We start from the raw sequence: 19,518 nt of genomic DNA, 5'->3' as shown, positions 1-19,518 counted from the left end.
GCTGATCCCGACGTGTGCAGCTGCTGCTGCAAAAAAAAGGTAAATTCCACACTGACCATCCTGCCTCAGAACAGGAATAGCCTGCCAGGGTCACACTGCCCTTATACAAATCCCCTGGTGAGACTCCCCCCTCCCCACAACAGACACCCTGTGAGGGAGGTGGGGCTGAGAGAGCTCTGACAGAAACGGCTCTTTTTCAAGAACAGCTGTGCCAGAACTATGGCTTGCCCAATCTCAGAGCGGCTTACAAACTCCTTTCCCTTCCCCCCTCCCCACAACAGACACCCTGTGAGGGAGGTGGGGCTGAGAGAGCTCTGACAGAAACGGCTCTTTTTCAAGAACAGCTGTGCCAGAACTATGGCTTGCCCAAGGCCATCCAGCCAGGTGCAAGTGGAGGAGTTAGGCTGCGATCACACACAGTTCACACAGTAAAATCCAGTTGCAAAGTGGATTGAAAGTGGATTATTTAGTGCACTGGTTCCCAAAGTGGGCCATACCGCCCCCTGGGGGGCGCTGGAACAATCCAGGTGGGCAGTAGGAGCCTTGCGTGCAATTGGGGGGTGTTGAATAAAAATAAGGGGGCGGTGGAAGCGTAAGGAAAGAAGAGTCCAGAACCTCTCTAAAGCTGCCTTTTCCTGCCTTCTCCTGGTCTTCCCTGGGATCAGGGAGGGAGGGGGAAGGGGAGTGGGGTCCCCACAGCCAATCACAGCCATGCAAACTGCAAATGCATGCGCACCCTTGTAAGACAGGTGTTGCTGCTGGGCTATTGTGTGGTGGCTGCTACATCTTTCTTTACCATGTGCAAATTTGTCACTGCATCTTTTTGTCCACTTCTTGAAAGTAGATTTCCAGGAGGGCGCTGAGTAATTTTTTTTTCTGAAAAGGGGGCGGTAGGCCAAATAAGTTTGGGAACCTCTGATTTAGTGTGTGTGACCACAGCCTTAGAGTACCATCCTAAACAGAGTCCTTCCCTTCCAAGTCCACTGAACTCGATGAGATTAGAAGGGCATAACTCTGCCTGAGATGGAACCGTTCACGTTTAACACATGCCAGAATCAAAATGATCATGCAATGCCAACAAGTTGGGGGGGGGGACCCAGTCAATATTTAAACTAAAACCACAATGACGAAACTTTGCTTTCCAATCGGTTTTTGCTTGTTTTTTCCAGCTCCCAGGGCTCTGGGGGAAAGCCCCAAAGGTTTCCTTCCACTGGCAGCCTCTTCCTTCCTACAGTGGGGGGATTTGCGCTCCAACGAAGACCCGCCAGAATGCGAAGCACCCTTTATCCCCTCTGCAGCCAAAAAACACAGAAACAGAAATCCACCGGCCTTGACATTGAGAAGTCCCTCTGTACCACATCGTTCCCCCAGCCACAGTCCCTCTGTACCGCATCGTTCCCCCAGCCACATGGACATGCTAGGAGTGGGTTGGAAACTCCGAGGAGAACAAGGGCAAAACGGACAGTTGCCAACTCTCCAGTGGAGTCCCAAAGATTGCCAGGAAGCCCCGAGGTGGGTTCCTAGCAACACCAGAGGGAGGTTAGGAGGCTGCTCCCGCCTAACCAGAGCCCAAGACAGGGACAGTGGTGGCAGCAATACCCGGAGGCAGTGGTGAAAAGCTGCCCCTTCAGGTGCCAGGTCAGGCAAAGGTGGGGTGGGCAGAGCGGGGCCTGCCAGCGGACGCGGGCCCGTTCCACCACAGTGGGAAACCAGGAATGTGGGAAAGTTCCTTTGAAAGACACCAGCACAGCATGCCTATCTGCGAATTTGAACGCACCGCTGATCTCGATGTGACTAGCTCTCTAACAGGCATCATGAGATCCACAATGGTGCTCCCCCCTCCTCAGCTCTTACCCTCCCCGGAGGACACCCAAAAAAGGAGTTCCTCCAGCACACTCTTCTAGTAATCTTCCACAACCTGCTCCGATGGAAATCTCTCCTGGTGCAAGAAGCCAACAGCACAGGGAGAATGGAATATCTAGGAAAGGCAGCGATCTGTAGATGCTGTGTTGGTGGTGAGGGAAGGGGCCACAGATTTAGGGAAACTCTTGTCAGAATTGAAAAACGCTCCCCCTTTTCAGCTACAGAGAGGGTAATGGATAGTGTGTTGGATTAAGACCTGGGAGATGCGGGTTCAAATCCCCACTCGGCCATGAAGGCTGACCTTGGGCCAGTCCCTCTCTCTCAGTCCACTCTACCTCGCAGGGTTGCTGTGATGATAAAACGAAGACAGCAGAAGCAGGTATGCTGCCCTGAGCCCCCTGGGGAAGGATGGGAGACAAGATAAAAACATACCAGACAGAAAAATGTTCAGCAAAGTGCTGTGAACGGGCACGACTGCCATGGCCTATGCAAACAACACTGCCCCGAAGAACTGGCTTCAGGAACAGCAGCACCCAGCCAGTCCTGATTGGCTACGTAAATGCTGATCCCGACGTGTGCAGCTGCTGCAAAAAAAAAAGGGTAAATTCCACGCTGACCATCCTGGCTCAGAACAGGAATAGCCTGCCAGGGTCACACTGCCCTTATACAAATCCCCTGGTGAGACCAGGCTTGGAATATCGCGTGCCGTTTTGGTCACCACACCTGAAAAAGGATACTGTACATCCTGAAAAGGTGCAGAAAAGGTCCAACCAATAAGGATAGGTTAAAACACTGTTTAGCCTAGAAAAGAGGAGGAGGAGAAGGAGAAGATTGGATTTATACCCCACCCTTCACTACCCAAGGGAGTCTCAGAGCGGCTTACAAACTCCTTTCCCTTCCCCCCTCCCCACAACAGACACCCTGTGAGGGAGGTGGGGCTGAGAGAGCTCTGACAGAAACGGCTCTTTTTCAAGAACAGCTGTGCCAGAACTATGGCTTGCCCAAGGCCATCCAGCCAGGTGCAAGTGGAGGAGTTAGGCTGCGATCACACACAGTTCACACAGTAAAATCCAGTTGCAAAGTGGATTGAAAGTGGATTATTTAGTGCACTGGTTCCCAAAGTGGGCCATACCGCCCCCTGGGGGGCGCTGGAACAATCCAGGTGGGCAGTAGGAGCCTTGGGTGCAATTGGGGGGCATTGAATAAAAATAAGGGGGATGGTGGAAGCATAAGGAAAGAAGAGTCCAGAACCTCTCTAAAGCTGCCTTTTCCTGCCTTCTCCTGGTCTTCCCTGGGATCAGGGAGGGAGGGGGAAGGGGAGTGGGGTCCCCACAGCCAATCACAGGCATGCAAATTGCAAATGCATGTGCACCCTTGTAAGACGGGTGTTGCTGCTGGGCTATTGTGTGGTGGCTGCTACATCTTTCTTTACCATGTGCAAATTTGTCACTGCATCTTTTTGTCCACTTCTTGAAAGTAGATTTCCAGGAGGGCGCTGAGTAATTTTTTTTTCTGAAAAGGGGGCGGTAGGCCAAATAAGTTTGGGAACCTCTGATTTAGTGTGTGTGACCACAGCCTTAGAGTACCATCCTAAACAGAGTCCTTCCCTTCCAAGTCCACTGAACTCGATGAGATTAGAAGGGCATAACTCTGCCTGAGATGGAACCGTTCACGTTTAACACATGCCAGAATCAAAATGATCATGCAATGCCAACAAGTTGGGGGGGGGGACCCAGTCAATATTTAAACTAAAACCACAATGACAAAACTTTGCTTTCCAATCGGTTTTTGCTTGGTTTTTTCCAGCTCCCAGGGCTCTGGGGGAAAGCCCCAAAGGTTTCCTTCCACTGGCAGCCTGTTCCTTCCTACCGTGGGGGGACTTGCGCTCCAACGAAGACCCGCCAGAATGTGAAGCACCCTTTATCCCCTCTGCAGCCGAAAAACACAGAAACAGAAATCCACCGGCCCAAACTTGTACGCTGTTTACAGTTCCTGAACAGGGATTTCAAGCCGCGTTTCAAAAGAGGCAGCGGGAGAGGAAGTAAGACTCTGACCGCAAGCACGCACGTGGAAGTGAGACGTTTTTAATCTTATCTATCCCCATCCGACTGCCCTGAAAAGATAAAACGACAACCTTCGATGCCTTGCTTTGTGGTGTCACAAGAAGGGAGGGGGGGTGCGACAGCTACACTTCCGAGACATATCCGGAGAAATCACTAAGCTGGCCTCCGTGGAAGGTAGGCACAACTGGGAAACACGGTAGGCGCCTCGCCAAGGAGGCATCGTGAAATCCCGTAATTTGCCGCTTTGGCTTTGCTTGCCAAGTGGGAACGGAGGGAGACGTGGCGGTACACAGCAATTTGGATTTTTAAAATAGACCTACTCCACTGCCCCCCTCCCACCCTGCCTCCCCAAATCTCCCTTCTGTATACGCCCACACACACTCGCCCCTGTAAAAAAAAAAAAAAACAACTTGCTAAATAGTTCAAGAATCAAACCCACACGTTCGGCCCATCCCTTCCAATCTCTGCTTCGCCTTCCACTTACCAGAAATGGTACTGACCCGGGCGTTCTTGCGGGTAACTGTTTGCATTCCTCCCGAGGCACCAGAACCAAAGCAACTTTTTTTTTTTGCCTCAGACCTAGAGTTTTGTAACACCGAAGGCAGGCAGGCCCTCTGGGAAAACAAGCACGCAACTATGCAAGAGGGCACCTCCCCGTTGGACAGCTATTTACTTTTAGTTTAAAAGGGAGGGGGAAATTTTTCAGATGAAAAGTCATACGTCTCAAAAAGAAAGAAAGAGATCATCCATCATGGGCAAATTCCTGAAAGCCAGCTGTGGTTCACCTGGAAACGCCTGGGGGGGGGGAGAAGCTGCAGGGAGATTTTGTAGCTATCGACACAGACGGCTATAGGCCTTTCCGCCGGGCCAGGTATTTACTTCCCCGCCAGTGTTCCCTCTAAGCTGAGTTAGTGTGAGCTAGCTCAGTTTTTTAGCCTCCGGCTCACACCTTTTTGACTTAGCAGCTCAGGAAGGGGGGGCTCCAGAGCCAACTAATTTATGCAGTAGCCACATTGCTCGCTCACAACTTTAATGCCAGCAGCTCACAAAGTAGAATTTTTGCTCACAAGTCCCCAGAACTTAGAGGGAACATTGTTCCCCACCACAGCTAAATGAGCATTTAAACATCCTTTTGCTTACACACACCACCACCTCCATGACCAGTTATTCAACCTGAATACTGTTTAAAATATTATGCTGAAAGCTTGGTTAGAGTGTTGGACCAGGATCTGGGAGACCCAGGTTCGAATTCCCTGCTCTGCATAGAAGAAGGCTGGGTGACTTTGGGGCAGTCACACACTCTCAGCCCAACCTACCTCACCGAATTGCGTGTCTCTGTGTTAAGAACCATCAAGACACTTCCAACTTACGGTGACCCTACGAATGAATGACCTCCAATTCTGCAGAGTCTACAGCACATTTATTCTGTGGGCATAGTCATGCAGCATCCCAGGGGCTCCTGGGAACTGAGGTTCTAAGGTTGGAAGGAAGCTGGAAGTCTTCAGCACTCAGTACCTTCACCAAACTACAACTCCCAGCATTCTTTTAAGAAAGCCATGCCAGTTAGCTAGGATAAAAGTTAGTATAACAGCAAGGAAACTTTATGCTAAATATTGAACTTTATGCTAAATATTGGAGAAGAACAGAAACACCCGTGAGAGAAGAAATTTTAAGTAAAATTTTGGAAACTGCGGAGATGGACGAATTAACTTTAATCCTGAAAGGACAACCAGACTCAAGGTTTGGCAATTCATGGTCAAGAGTCTACAAGTGGTTTGAAGACTACAGCAAATAAACTACACAGACGTTCAAAACTTTTTAAGGACATACAAAATATAACTTTGTAACATTTGCAAGAGATATGCATAATTATAAATGGTGAAATAGATAAATCTACCAGTTGTTAGGGAGGAGTTTGTTAAACAAGAATCTGTAAGAATAGTTTTTTCCCTCTTACATGTTTGTTTTGTCTAAAAAATAAAAAACTGATTAAAAAAAAACTATATGAAGAAACGTAACTGTACCTAAAATACTCATTCAAATGCCTCTCGCTGTTAAGATCCAAGAATATTTGAAAATAAGCTTCAACAACACTATTTTGATTGTAAAAAGAAGTATAATCTGTATTAATGACTATTTTTACCTTGGCATTTCCAAACCCTGACTACACCTACTCAATCCCTGCCTGTTAAAGAAAATCGTTATTTCTATTTGAAGGCTTTAAAAAAAAGGATAAAACTTAGTATAAACCTTATGTATGTTGGCAGGTTACGAAGATACCAAAGCATTATGATCAGGTCAGGCCTGTAGCAAGCCACCGGCTGCAGTCACTGTAGCTGCATGTGTCTGCACCCATCAAACCACAGTTAAACACAGGTTCCCTTCCTCTTCACCCTCTTTCCAGACAAGCAGATCTTGCTGGCATCCCCATACACACAGCCTCCAGCGGCAGAACTTAGCTCGGCAAGCTACCCAATGCTCACCTCAAAGCGTAACCAGAGATAGGGTACAACCAGAGATGAGGCACAACTCAAGGTTTTATGTCAGCTCTAAATGTCACGTAAACAAGGGGAAAACACAGTTCGCAAGGCCCAAGGAAGGCTGTTAATGATAGGATACTTTGGAAGGCATTAATTCGCAGGGTCGTGGGAAGCGACTTGTTTGGCATGTAACACACAGCTCATCATCTTACTGTCTGAACGGAACTCACCTTCACCATCAGGGCTCATATTTTCGTAAGAATCCCAGCGAATCAAGGGATCCGAGGTGTTGTAGTCCACTATCACCCCCGGGTCATTCTGCAGGTGTTCACACCCTGGAAGATGAGAAAAGCACCAGGCTTTCAGGTGTTGGAATAATGTGCAGAATAGATTTGAATGGGAACTGTGCCATTTCAGACAGGTCACAAAGTCTTGGGTGTGAAGAACTAGGGCATCAATGAAACCCTCGAGCCTTCCCCCTTGAAGGGCTAGCTCTCTTGCATTCAGGGAACGTGGGGACGTCCTTAAACGTGACCTCCCTCCTGTAGCCTGAAGTCCTGCCTTTCTCAGAATGTGTCAGAGGCCTTCTTCTACATCAGGGCCCACCACATTTTGGAGCTGGCGGGTGCCTTTGGAATTCTGACACAATATGGTGAGCACAGCCACAAAGGAGGCATAGAGCCAGCCACAAAATGGCGGCCGCATCTTATCTTCAGTCACGCAGTGAAGATCCTTCTGTTGTGATGACAAGCTGCTGCCAAAGCATCCTTTTTTAAAAAATCAGCACAGCCGATCACATCTCCATTGCGCAATCAAAAGCCTTGCTGGGGGAAGGCCCCACCCGGCCCCACCCCACATTCTAAGGGGGTGGCATGAACCATGGGCACCATGTTGGAAACCCCCCTTCTACATATGAGAATCCAGGTTTAAGAAGGCCAACCTGGAGATGTGTGAAATAACTGGAAAGCAACTGTGGCTGCTCAACTTTAATCAGCCACTTTGGGCTCTCCTTAGGAAGTCTTCCTACAGAGACAAAATGGAATCCTACAACCCGGCAAGGGGGCAAAGCTGATCTCCCCCTTGCTCCTTCTTTTTTTTTTTAAAAAAAACATTTTTATTATCAGGCTATAACAACATGTCCAACGTTACAACATTTCAACACTCATTTTATACCCCCTTTTTATTTCCCCCCTCCCTCCCCTTCTTCTGGCTTCCCGCAGTGTTCCCACCTCCTCCAAACACTTCTTCTTCTTGTCCATCATTTCCACTAAAACAAAACTTAATAGGTAACAATATCTTTGACTAATATCATCTCTTCAACTATTCCCGAGTTTTTTTATTCTTAATAATTATCAAAACAAAATAGGTTATTTTTTAACATCCCAATGCTTCTCCAAGTATTCTTTAAAGTCCATCCAATCTGCAAAGAACTCTTCTTCCTCTTTATTATTGAGTTTTCTTGTCAGTTTGTCCATCTCTACCATAAAAAGCATCATTTTTATCCATTCCCAAATCTCAGGTGTTTTTTTTTTGTTTCCAACACTGAGCGTAACTCATTCTAGCTGTTGTAATCAAGTACCATATCAATGTTCTCTTTGTAATATTCACTTCTTCCATTTTAAGACCCAAAAGTAATATTTCTGGTTACCCCCTTGCTCCTTCTGAAAGGTGCCCCCTTGTTCTTTCTGAAAGTTGTGCTGAGGAAACTCCCTTAGGCCCGTGTATCTAGGGCTGGCACCACACCCTCTGGTCTTCCACCAACCCTGAAAAGCCAGTGGCTAATGAAGCCAAATCCGGCAGCCAAAATCTCCAAAGGAACTCAGCGGGACCATGAAAGGAATAGAAACAGTACGAATTTAAGCCTTCATATGCAAAGTTTTCCACTACTATGAAGAGTTGGTTCATTTGACGTTTGTATTTGTACACAACTGTTAACTGGAGCCCCTGGAATTTCCATCCCCTGATGAATTATCCTTTCAGATGGCATACTTGTGAAATCACCTGTGGGGCCCACAACCTGGCAGAAAACCAAGCCTCAAGAATAACAGAAGCCAAATTCTGAAGCCGTGAGCATAAACCCAGGGAAGCTCCTGCTGGAATAAATGTTCTTAGTTGTTGAAAGTGCTACTTTTAATTAGAAGCAGAATCCAACACTTTTTCTTTTTTTTTTACAGCATATTTTAGCATATTGAGAGCCAGTGTGGTGTGGCGGTTAAAGTGGCCAACTAGGATCTGGGGGGAGAAGAAGAAGGAGGAGGAGGAGATTGGATTTATACCCCACCCTTCACTACCTGAAGGAGTCTCAGAGCGGCTTACAAACTCCTTTCCCTTCCCCTCCCCACAACAGACATCCTGCGAGGGAAGTGGGGCTGAGAGAGCTCTGACAGAAACTGCTCTTTTTCAAGAACACCTCTGACAGAACTATGGCTTGCCCAAGGTCATCCAGCAGCTGCATGTGGAGAAGTGGGGAATCAAACCCGGTTCTCCTAGATTAGAGTCCACGCACTTAACCACTACACCCAGCTTCAAATCTCCATATTGTGAGGGGAGCTCACTGGGTGACCTTAGGCCAATCACATTCTCTCAGCCTAACCTACTTCACAAGGTTGCTGTGGGGGTAAAATGGAGGAGAGGAGAGTGATGTAAGCCACCTGGGGGGTCCCTACTGGGGAGAAAGGCAGGGTACGAAGGAATTCATGCTACGGTGGAAGCCTGGAAGGTCCCATGTGAACTTCTGCTTGCGCTCTGGGGATCCTCGGGAGCCACCACAATCTGTCTTACGCCCCCTAACTCCAAATAGAAACTCCTGAAGGGCAGAGAACATCTGGGGCAGTACCCAGGGCAACGTGAGGTTGCAGTCAATGAACGAGGCCCAAAGGCCCACAGAAGCCTTTGTGGAGTATCCCAGATCTTCATCCGGGCCCCCCCCTCGGAGGGAAAACCATAGAGTTTTCCCTCCGATGGTCGTGGCCCCGCCCCCAGCGTGCTCGGCATCCTAATGTCACTTCCAGGTGACGCTCATGTCGGGGCGGGGTTCCCCCTGGAGCCCGATCTGCCGGCAGCGGAGAACCGGCCTCTGGGGTGAAGGTTTCCCTGCCCCCCGGGGGGACTTGGCAGCCCTAGGGCCCCCCCCCCATAGCAACATGCTCCTTTCTGTCTAGATTTGCCCACTGGGGGCAACCAGGCTTACTTCAGAGTAAATTTGCATGGGACCGGGATGTAAGGCGGGTTATTTACAAAGGATCTTTACCTTGGATTTTCTCTGGGGATCCTGAAAACACCAGTTCAACTTTTCCGTAGTCAGGGAAACGGTCATCTGGAAAAGCAGAAGAAATTGTTTCAGTGGGGTTTTTTTTTTTAATTAACACAAAAAAAACTGGAAGACCAGGAACAGAAATAAACATTTTTTGGGGGGTAAGATGAGTGTATGGCTTGGTTGTCATGCAAAAACTAAGTCTACCTGCAGCCTTCTAAATACCCAAATATTCTAAATACCCAAATATTCTGTGGGGTAGAAAGGTTTTTAAGTTATACCCGGGTGACAGGACAAGGTACAACGCTGAGAATAAGAAGTTGGATCAATCTACTTTATCTTCCGCAACTCGTGGTTGCTCTTTTTTTTTTTCTAAAAAAAGAAACTTTATTTTTCTCTCCCTTGCCAGACCTGCCAGTGGGAGCATGAAGGGCTAAATCTACCAGAAGGTTCTTCCACACGAGCCCCACTGAAATGAATGAGAGGGGCCCAAGGCCACTCCTGTGCTTTTGCTCAGGTCATGCTCACTTCAGTGCGCAGGAAAACTTCCCAGGGGATTGGGATCTCAAACAGAAAATACGGACGCCGGCAAATGATTAAAAAAAAAATTCCCCGGGGGGGGGGGCTGGAATTAGTAAAACACAGCTGCCCGTGTGGTAAATACTCATTCTTTTCCTCTCACTATCGTCTCTGGGAGGATAAGTATTTACACCACTTCAAAAAGTCGAAGAGCCAGAGATGATAGCGGGGCAGAAGGAACACACAACGCCTCCAGTCAAAACAGCTTTCTATCATTCCATTTTCAACTGGCTTAAAAACCACATCCTCTCCTCAGGCAGAAAAAAAAATATATGCTGGTGCTGACAACCAACAACATTTTCAAGAGCTGTTGGCTATCCTGTCTCTATCCTTCAATGCTGAAGTCCATGAATAGCCAACTGGTAGGCCACGGCCCGCACATGGTTTCCTTGGCCCCGAAGGCCCTAAAAGAAAAGGGAGATGCCATTCTTTGTTACAGCTCCCTTTTGGGTGTCCTCCAGAATGAATAACTGTTCATCTTGGTGTACAGCACGATGGTGAAGCACACACACTCCATTAAGCTTGACACCCATACTGGTAGATAAGAACATGAGAAGACCCCTGCTGGATCAGACCAGTTATCCATCGTCCAGCATCCTGCCTCACACAGTGGCCAACCAGTTCCCCTGGAGGGAGAAAAACAGGACATGGAGGCTGAGGCCTTCATAAGATCATCAGAAGAGCCCTGCTGGATCAGACCAGTGGTCCATCTAGTTCAGTATCCTGTCTCACACAGTGGCCAACCAGTTCCCCTGGAGGGAGAAAAACAGGACATGGAGGCTGAGGCCTTCATAAGATCATCAGAAGAGCCCTGCTGGATCAGACCAGTGGTCCATCTAGTTCAGTATCCTGTCTCACACAGTGGCCAACCAGTTCCCCTGGAGGGAGAAAAACAGGACATGGAGGCTGAGGCCTTCATAAGATCATCAGAAGAGCCCTGCTGGATCAGACCAGTGGTCCATCTAGTTCAGTATCCTGTCTCACACAGTGGCCAACCAGTTCCCCTGGAGGGAGAAAAACAGGACATGGAGGCTGAGGCCTTCATAAGATCATCAGAAGAGCCCTGCTGGATCAGACCAGTGGTCCATCTAGTTCAGTATCCTGTCTCACACAGTGGCCAACCAGTTCCCCTGGAGGGAGAAAAACAGGACATGGAGGCTGAGGCCTTCATAAGATCATCAGAAGAGCCCTGCTGGATCAGACCAGTGGTCCATCTAGTTCAGTATCCTGTCTCACACAGTGGCCAACCAGTTCCTCTGGACGGCCAACAACAGGGCATAGAGACTGAGGTTAGTAGCCACCGATAGACTTATCCTCCACAAAATCTATCTCATCCCCTTTTTAAAGCTGTTTAATTCCTATGGCAGCAAATTCCACATTTCAATCACTCTCTTTGTAAAGTGGTATTTCCTTTTGTACGTCTTGAACCTACTGCCCATCCGTTTCATTTGATGCCCTCGAGTTCTAGTACTTTGGGAGAGGGAGAAAAATGGTGTCAACTTTTATTGCGGAGCTGAGGGCTTCCAGGCCCTTGACTACTATCCCCAGATTTCAGACGCTGGCTGTCTCGACCCAAGCTGAAGCCCATAAAGACAGGCAAGCAGAAATGCTTTACCTCCCCCACTGATGCCACACAAAGAAGGAAGCTTGCCTTTGTTTGCGTTGTCCAACTCCTCTTTGCCAAATACCAGACCATATCCCTGAACGGCACCCGTGTGGAACTGCAAGCGGAAGACGATGTCACGAGTGGCCGATCGGTATTTCTTGTGGTAGCACTTAACCTGAAAGAGAGGCAACCGACATTGAAGAAGCGATTGGATTTATACCCCCCCCTTCACGACTCGAAGGATTTTTAGAACATCTTAAAAATCTCCTTTCCCGCCCCCTGTCCACAACAGACACCCTGTGAGGTAGGTGGGGCTGAGAGAGCTCTTTCAAGAACTGCTCATGAGGGAACAGCTCTGAAAGAACTTATACTGGTCCAAGGTCACACCAGCAGCTGCATGTGGAAGAGTGGGGAATCAACCCCAGCTTTCCCAGATTAGAGTCCATGTTCCTAACCACTACACCAAACTGGGCTTTCTTCCAATGCCACTTCCAATATTCCTTTTGGTCACAAAATGCCCAGACACACAAGAGAATACCTGTTAATACTTCCTTCCCATGAACAGGCTGACTGAGGCGCTGGTAGAAATGTGCAAGACCAAGGCGCAAAATTCTGCTCAGTGATAAAGCACACTGGGTGCGCTTGAACTAATCACTGCCACTCAGCTTACGATGCCTCCCATTAAAAAATTTCACATTCAAATTTTTTTATTTATTGAACTGAAAAGCTCAATATACATTCAAGTGCTTTAACAGGCATCCGCTTCATATAGTTCAATCGTATCATATCAAGATAAAATAGATATATCGCCTATCTTCCATTGTAAGTCATTACAAACATAAAAATTCTTTGAATAACGTATTTGGAGGGAGTATGTTATTAGAAACTCAAAACTCCATTACTGGAAACCACCTTCCTACAAAGCTTATTCAGTTATCCTCCAAGTCCTAGCTATCAATCCCTACAGCTATTCTTGCCATAGGTGGGGATTTTTTTTTTTGTCCTTCCATTTTGATGCAACTGCTATTTTGGCAGTCCCCAACAAGATGATTCTCCTGCCAACCTAGCAGTTCGAAAGCAAGAAATTGCAAGTAGATAAATAGGTACCACTTTGGTGGGAAGGTGACAGCGTTCCGTGCGCCTTCGTGTTTAGTCATGCCGGCCACATGACCACGGAAACGTCTTTGGACAGCGCTGGCTCTTCGGCTTGGAAACTGAGATGAGCACCGCAACCCTAGAGTCGGATTGGACTGGCTTTCGAGCAAGGGAACCTTTACCTTTACCTTAAAAAGATGATTGCCTGTGCTTTAAAAAAAAAAGTTGCTTCAGCAGCAGCTGCTCCCACAGCACCAGCACCTTCACTACTTTTTTAAAAAAATTAAAATTATTATTAAATTTCTACCCCACCTCCCCGCGAATGTGCCTGAAGGTAAACTGTGGCGGCCATTTTGCAGCCGCCTTTTTGTGGCTGCACCCACCATGCTGTGTCCAAGTTCCAAAGGTCCCCACAGGCTCACAAAGGTTGGGGAGGCCGGCCTCACGGGATAGCTGTAGGCCACGGGACAGTGAACTGCGCACAGTAGAAGAGATAACAATCCTTACCCTGAGCCCCCACAAACGGTTTGTGTGGTTCTTATGCTGCTGCCACCACAGTCACCTCAGCCCCACTGCTTCGGAGGCCTTCTGTCCATGTAAAATATTTCTTTATTTATTGCTTCTGTTTGTTTCAAGTATTGAGGCAGGAGACGATGAACCATTAACCAAAACCTTTATTCAACATTGCTTCAGGACTTCAACGACAATGCTTGCAGTCTCTCTATATTTATACCCAGGGGTCATTTTCTGCGGGAGCGCACAGGAGCAGAGCTCCGGCAGTAAGGAGCCCAGGGGGCGGGCACATGCAACAAACTCCACTCCCTGCTCCCAGCAGCCCTCAGTTGGGCCATGAGGAGCAAGAAGCAGCCAGGTAAGTTGCAGAGCGCCCCACCACCACCTTCAGGTACAAGCTCTTCCTCCTCTGTGAGGGCAGATCTGCGCGTTTCCCCCCCCCGCCATAGCTAGCAATCGAGGGCAGGGTTTGGGGAGGGGAGGGGCCTCAGCACGGTACAATGCCACAGAGTCCACCCTTCAAAGCAGCCATTTTCTCCAGGGGAGTTGAGCCCTGTCAGCTGGAGATCAGATGTAAAAGCGGGAGATCCCCAGGCCCCACCTGGAGGCTGGCAACCCTACTCAAGGTGGCTAACAAAGTTAAAATAACATAAACAATACAGAGTTAAAACAATTAATAAACACAATTCCAAATTAAAACAGCAATAGTCCAATGGCGATAGTCCAATGATAGGGGTTGGATCCAGTGAGGTCTCAGGCCAGAAGATGTTTCTAGATTTCAGGCCAGAAGACGTTCCAGGGCAAAATACAGCATAAAAGTGCCAAGACCCAGTTCCCACAATTGGGAATGAGGTGGTAAATCTACATCTGGATCAGACTACTGTAGCGGAGGGCTCATAAGAACCTAAGAGGAGCCCTGCCAGATCGGACCGATAGTCCATCTAGTCCAGCATCCTGCCTCACACAATGGGCAACCAGCTCCTCTGGAGGGCCAACGACTGGACACAGAGGCCTTCCCCTGATGTTGCCTCCTGGGTCTGGGATTCAGAGATTTAGTGCCTCTGAATGTCGAGGTTCCCCTCAGTCACCATGGCTAGTAGCCACTGATAGCAGCCATCAGTGTGACTGAATGCTCCTCCACACGCCCAAAGATCCTGTTACATAGAAAACAAGGCATCAGGGGAAAAGAGCTGTAGACAAACCTTCCCCCTGACATGCAATTTCACCCACAGGAAGGGACTGGGGGGTGGGGGAGATGAGAGAACATTCACTTGTGCACAGTCTTACATTCCAGATTCAGTTTTCGCACTTCCTTTGCCATCGGTGAAAACTAGGACCAAGCTAGGCTTGCCAAGTCTCCCTGGGGGGCGGGGAAACCCCCGCCCCAGAGGCCCGTTCCCCGCCAGCGGCGGATCGGGCCCCGGGGGAGCCCCACCCAGACGTGCGTATCACCCGGAAGTGACGCAACCACGCTGGGCACGCGGGGGGCGGGGCCATAGTCATCCGAGGGAAAACTCTATGGTTTTCCCTCGGATGGGCGTGCCCCCGCCCCCACCGTGCCTGGCGTCGTCACGTCACTTCCGGGTGACGTGCATGCGGCGCGCACGCTCCAGCCGCCAGCCGGGAGTCCCTCGCTGCGGTGCAACGCCGGACTTGGCAACCCTAGACCAAGCCATAGCATTTGGTAAAGCTCTCCTGTATACTCCCCTGCCCAGAAGTGAAATGGGTGGTTACTGGAAACAGGGCCTTTTCTGTGGTGCAGAATACCCTCCCCAGACATGTCTACCAGGTGGCCTATGCTCTTTTTGTCCAGGGCCAAGTAAAAAAAAAAAGATTCTCTTCACACAGGCCTTTCATTGTCTTTTTAACTTATTCTGTTGGCTTTGAAGGCTGATGGCCAGGAAGAAGCATATAGAATATGCAGTAACAACTGGAAGCAGAAACCCGGCCGTCCTACCAGGACTAATTTCAACACTGAGGTAAAGCCACACAATTCAAAGGATGCCCCCACCCTGTAAATCTGGTATCTCACACTGCTTTCTTTGGAGCTCTGAAACACAACCCATATCCAATGCTACAAGGAAATGTACTTTCAGTTCACCTGAGGAACCATCTGCAGTGGTTCATGGACTGAGATTTTCAGTGTGTCACCACTCACGCACTTAATTTTCTTTTTTTTAAAATCTGTTTAGCTCCTTTCCCTGAAAGGAATGGCCTAATTCCATGGTTTTCTAGCTTTGTCTCTCCTGAGAGAACACTTTACATACTGATTTTTTTACTAAGGAATTCCTGGATATCTTTAATGGTGGTAGGGGAAGGTGCCATCAAGTTGCAGCTAACTTACGGTGACCCCGTAGGATTTTCAAAGCAAGGGACATTCAGAGTCGGTTTTGCCACTGCCTGTGTATAGGGCTGCCCGTTCCCCGCCGCCGGCGGAACCCCACCCCAGCGTGCACGTCACCAGGAAGTGACGTTATTACGCCGGGCACGCTGGGGCGGGGCCACGACCATCCGAGGGGGAAACTCTATGTTCCCCCCTTGGATGGTCGTGGCCCCGCCCCCAGTGTGTCCGGCGTCATAACGTCACTTCCTGGTGCACATAGGACGCCGGATGGGAGTCCCCCGCTCCCAACAGTTTTCAACTTGGCAACCCTACCTGCGTAGCAACACTGCACTTGCTTGGTCTCCCATTCAAGTACTAACCTGGGCCAGCCCTGCTTAGCTTCCAAGATCTGACGAGATCAGGCTAGCCTGGGCTATCCAGGTCAGGCTGTGTCTATCACAGAACCTTTAAACATTAGAGGATTCCCGGATATGGCTACTGATCATCTGAAATGTCGGCCAGCACTCACCATTGTGCTGAAAAAACAGAGTTTATACTAAAAGGTCCCCCTGACTCTCCCGTGCACGCAAGTCACGGTAGATCGGAACGAAGGGGAAACTGCCTTCCAGAGCAACTTGTCCCTTTTCTCCTCAAGGAACTCTGAAGGAAGTCCCAAAGATCCCTAGAAACAGTCTGGATCCGTGGGTGCCGACGCAACACGAGGAATCCTTGACACTTCCATAATCTTTTTAGCCGGCACCTGCGCATGAGGTGCACCTTACCTCACACAGCAAGTATGTTCAGCAGCAGGAAAGCAGATAAAGAGTTGTCAAAACACCGCTGTGGTATTTCCAAACACAGATTTAGACATCTGGTGCCCTGCGAGAAACAGGAGCCCTCCTCCAATCCCGGCGTCTATGCCATACCTCAGATGGGAAATCAAGATAGCGCTCCTGAGACCTAAATGGTACATTCCTTCCCTATTATTCATGTTGCAGTGGCATGCACGCACTGATGGAGGCAGCCCGAAGAGCCATCCAAGGAGACAAGTTTGCATTTCCAATTACACCATTCAGCCACTCAGTGAACTCCCCTTTCCCCGAGAAAGCACTTTCCAAGATGTCTGAGTTTTTCGCTGACAAAAGGCAAAACACCAAACCAGACCAGGTTTCTAGTTACGTTCTTTTCAAAGGGCTTTGGACCATAGGGCAGAGCTAGACATTACAATAGACTGGCGGCAGCCCCGTGCGTGCCCCCCCTACACTTCCTTAACTTTTATGATGTCATCGCTCCTTGCAGTGCCCCGCGGCGGCTGCTGACAGACGACCATCCGAGCCAGGTATGGAACGTCGTAGTAGACGTTACTCAGAAGAGAGGGGTGAGAGTAAAGGGATACAGATCGGCAGCCGTTCTTTCTCTCCCGAAGGATCCTGAACAACAGCGCCGTAGCTAGGGAATTCTTTGAAAGGGGGCCTCGGGGGGCCCACCAGCTAATTAAATGAAAGTACAGTGCAGGTGGTAAGTTGGAGCACTTTGGGGGGGGTCAACCCAGGAGGGAGGGGCCCCAGAAGAAACACTAGGGGGCCAGGCCCCATGGGCCCCGTGTTAGCTACGGGCCAGCTGAACAAATGAAGCAAGGATCCTGAGCAATGCTCCCTCTAAGTCAGGGGTGGCCAAACTTGTTCAGCGTAGGGGCCACAATAGAATAAATGTCAGATGTCTGAGAGCCGCAAAACATGAACAGATATTATATGCACATTTTTCATTTTAAAATATGCAGATTTGCTTTTTTATTAACTTTCAACGAGACTGCCAAAAATAAAAAGCAAGAGGGGTAAAAACAGATACTGAAAATGATACGTACTTCATCATCAACAGGAGGCCCCAGCGTAGCGTCGTGGAAGTGGTCTCTGTGCCAGCAGCAAATAAGTTGCCCACCAGCGTCTTAAGGTTTTCATTATGGAAAAACCCGTCAGTCTTGTTCTTCTCCTACGGGGATAAAAATAAAGTATTGATTAAGATTATATGATTGCTTTGAATACCAAGAGGGCCCTGAGGACTTCATGGCAATCCTCCCTCTAAGCTGTGGAGTCTTGTGATCAAAAATTCTACGTTGTGAGCTACTGGCATTAAAGTTGCGAGCGAGCGATTTGGCTACTGCATAAGTTAGTTTGTCTTCTAAAATGTCACCAGACGTCGCCCACAGGCCTGCAAACCAATTTTCACGGCCACAAGGGCTAAAGGACAGCCTCTTTCGAGGAAAGAAAACTGGGAAGGCTCCATCAGACACCACGGTCCACAATGCGTCTTGCTGTTCCCACAGACAGCCCTGCTTTGTTGTCAAAACCCAGGGCCTTTTTGTAGCAGGAACTCCTTTGCATGTTAGGCCACACACCCCTAATGTAGCCAATCCTAATGAGTTCCTGCTGTTGGGTGTGGCCTATTATGCTAATGAGTTCCTGCTGGGTGTGGCCAACTCGGGAGCCAGCCGGAACTCCGTTCCTGTGCGTTCCTGCCCAAAATAGCCCTGCTTAGAGGGAACACTGATCTTGAGTCTCAGTTGTTCCGTAACAGGCAATTGCACAGACCGGATTCAGATCAGGGCAGTAGGGGGAAGGGGGGGGTTAACCCCTTCAACTTCCTCCAAAGCTTCCCTACCCAAAACAACTTTCACTGCCACTTTAAAGAGGGAAGGAGATCTCAGTGCCCCAGTGCACAGATGCTCCCGCGCAATATAATATGCAGTCCACAGAACTGTGTGAGTCAAGGAGAATCGACACTACTTTGACCTTTCGTTTCCAGACCAAGCTCCCGACACAGTTCGCACAGACACAATCCAGTGTTTCACTATCCAGTGTTTCACTATCACCTCCAAGAGAAGGCAGAATGCACCGACCGGCTGAGAGCAAGCCTGTGAATAAGGCAGATCACGATTATGCATGCACGTGCCAAGGCCCGCTTTTTGCAGGGCCCTGGAACAGAGAGGACGGAGGAAGAGGAACTGCTAGTCAGAAGACTCCCGTTGACAAAGATCTCCCCCCCCCCCATGCAAGTTTATACGGACAGGGCTGGGTGCAACTTGCATCAATTAAACAACGGCGCACTTAGAAAGAGCTAAATTCTCCAGCCTCCATAAATCCTGCAACATGCATATTTGTACAACTGGGGTTATTTCGCTCAATAACAGTGCGACCCTATGCGGAGGTACTCCAGCCTAGCCCTCCCCCCCCCTCGATTTTAACGGGTTTAGACTGGTGCAGTCCTGACCAATATTCCCTCTAAGCTGTGGAGTCTTGTGAGCAGAAATTCTACTTTGTGAGCTACTGGCATTAAAGTTTGTGAGCAGGTAGTTTGGCTGCTGCATAAAATTAGTTTGCTCTGGAGCCATCTTTCCTGAGCTAAGACAAAAATGTGTGAGCTGGAGGCTAAAAAACTGTGAGCTGGCTCACACTAACTCAGCTTAGAGGGAACACTGGTCCTGACCAGGATGGCCACGGTTCGCCTGATCTCGTCAGATCTCGGAAGCTCAGCAGAGTTGGTCCTGGTTCGTATTTGGATGGGAGACCACCAAGGAAGTCCAGGGGTGTGATGCAAAGGCAGGCGACGGAGAACCACCTCTTGCCTTGAAAACCCCAAGGGGTCCCCAGAGGTTGGCTGTGACCTGCGGGCACTTTCCACCCGCCAGGCTGGAGTAACTCTGCGCTTATGGTTTGGCTGGTCTCGGGGAGGGGACCAGGCGCTCT

General features: G+C 49.0%; 1 protein-coding gene across 1 annotated transcript in view; it reads right to left on the bottom strand.

Moving 5' to 3' along the window:
* Positions 1-19,518, bottom strand: part of TNS3 (tensin 3) — a gene marked incomplete at its 3' end in the record, with an annotated part of 182,765 nt that overhangs the window by 138,229 nt on the left and 25,018 nt on the right. The window contains exons 6-8 of the mRNA XM_015408650.1: positions 11,890-12,019; positions 9,657-9,722; positions 6,637-6,741 (exon numbers count right to left, since the gene is read on the bottom strand). Coding sequence (XP_015264136.1) covers positions 6,637-6,741; positions 9,657-9,722; positions 11,890-12,019 — 301 coding nt within the window. The remainder of the gene's footprint in view (positions 1-6,636; positions 6,742-9,656; positions 9,723-11,889; positions 12,020-19,518) is intronic.

The sequence above is a fragment of the Gekko japonicus genome, unplaced genomic scaffold, assembly GCF_001447785.1.
Source record: "Gekko japonicus isolate JY-2015 unplaced genomic scaffold, Gekko_japonicus_V1.1 scaffold1966, whole genome shotgun sequence".
In the NCBI taxonomy this organism is placed as follows: Eukaryota; Metazoa; Chordata; class Lepidosauria; order Squamata; family Gekkonidae; genus Gekko; species Gekko japonicus.
This window is presented reverse-complemented; position numbering and strand designations above follow the sequence as displayed.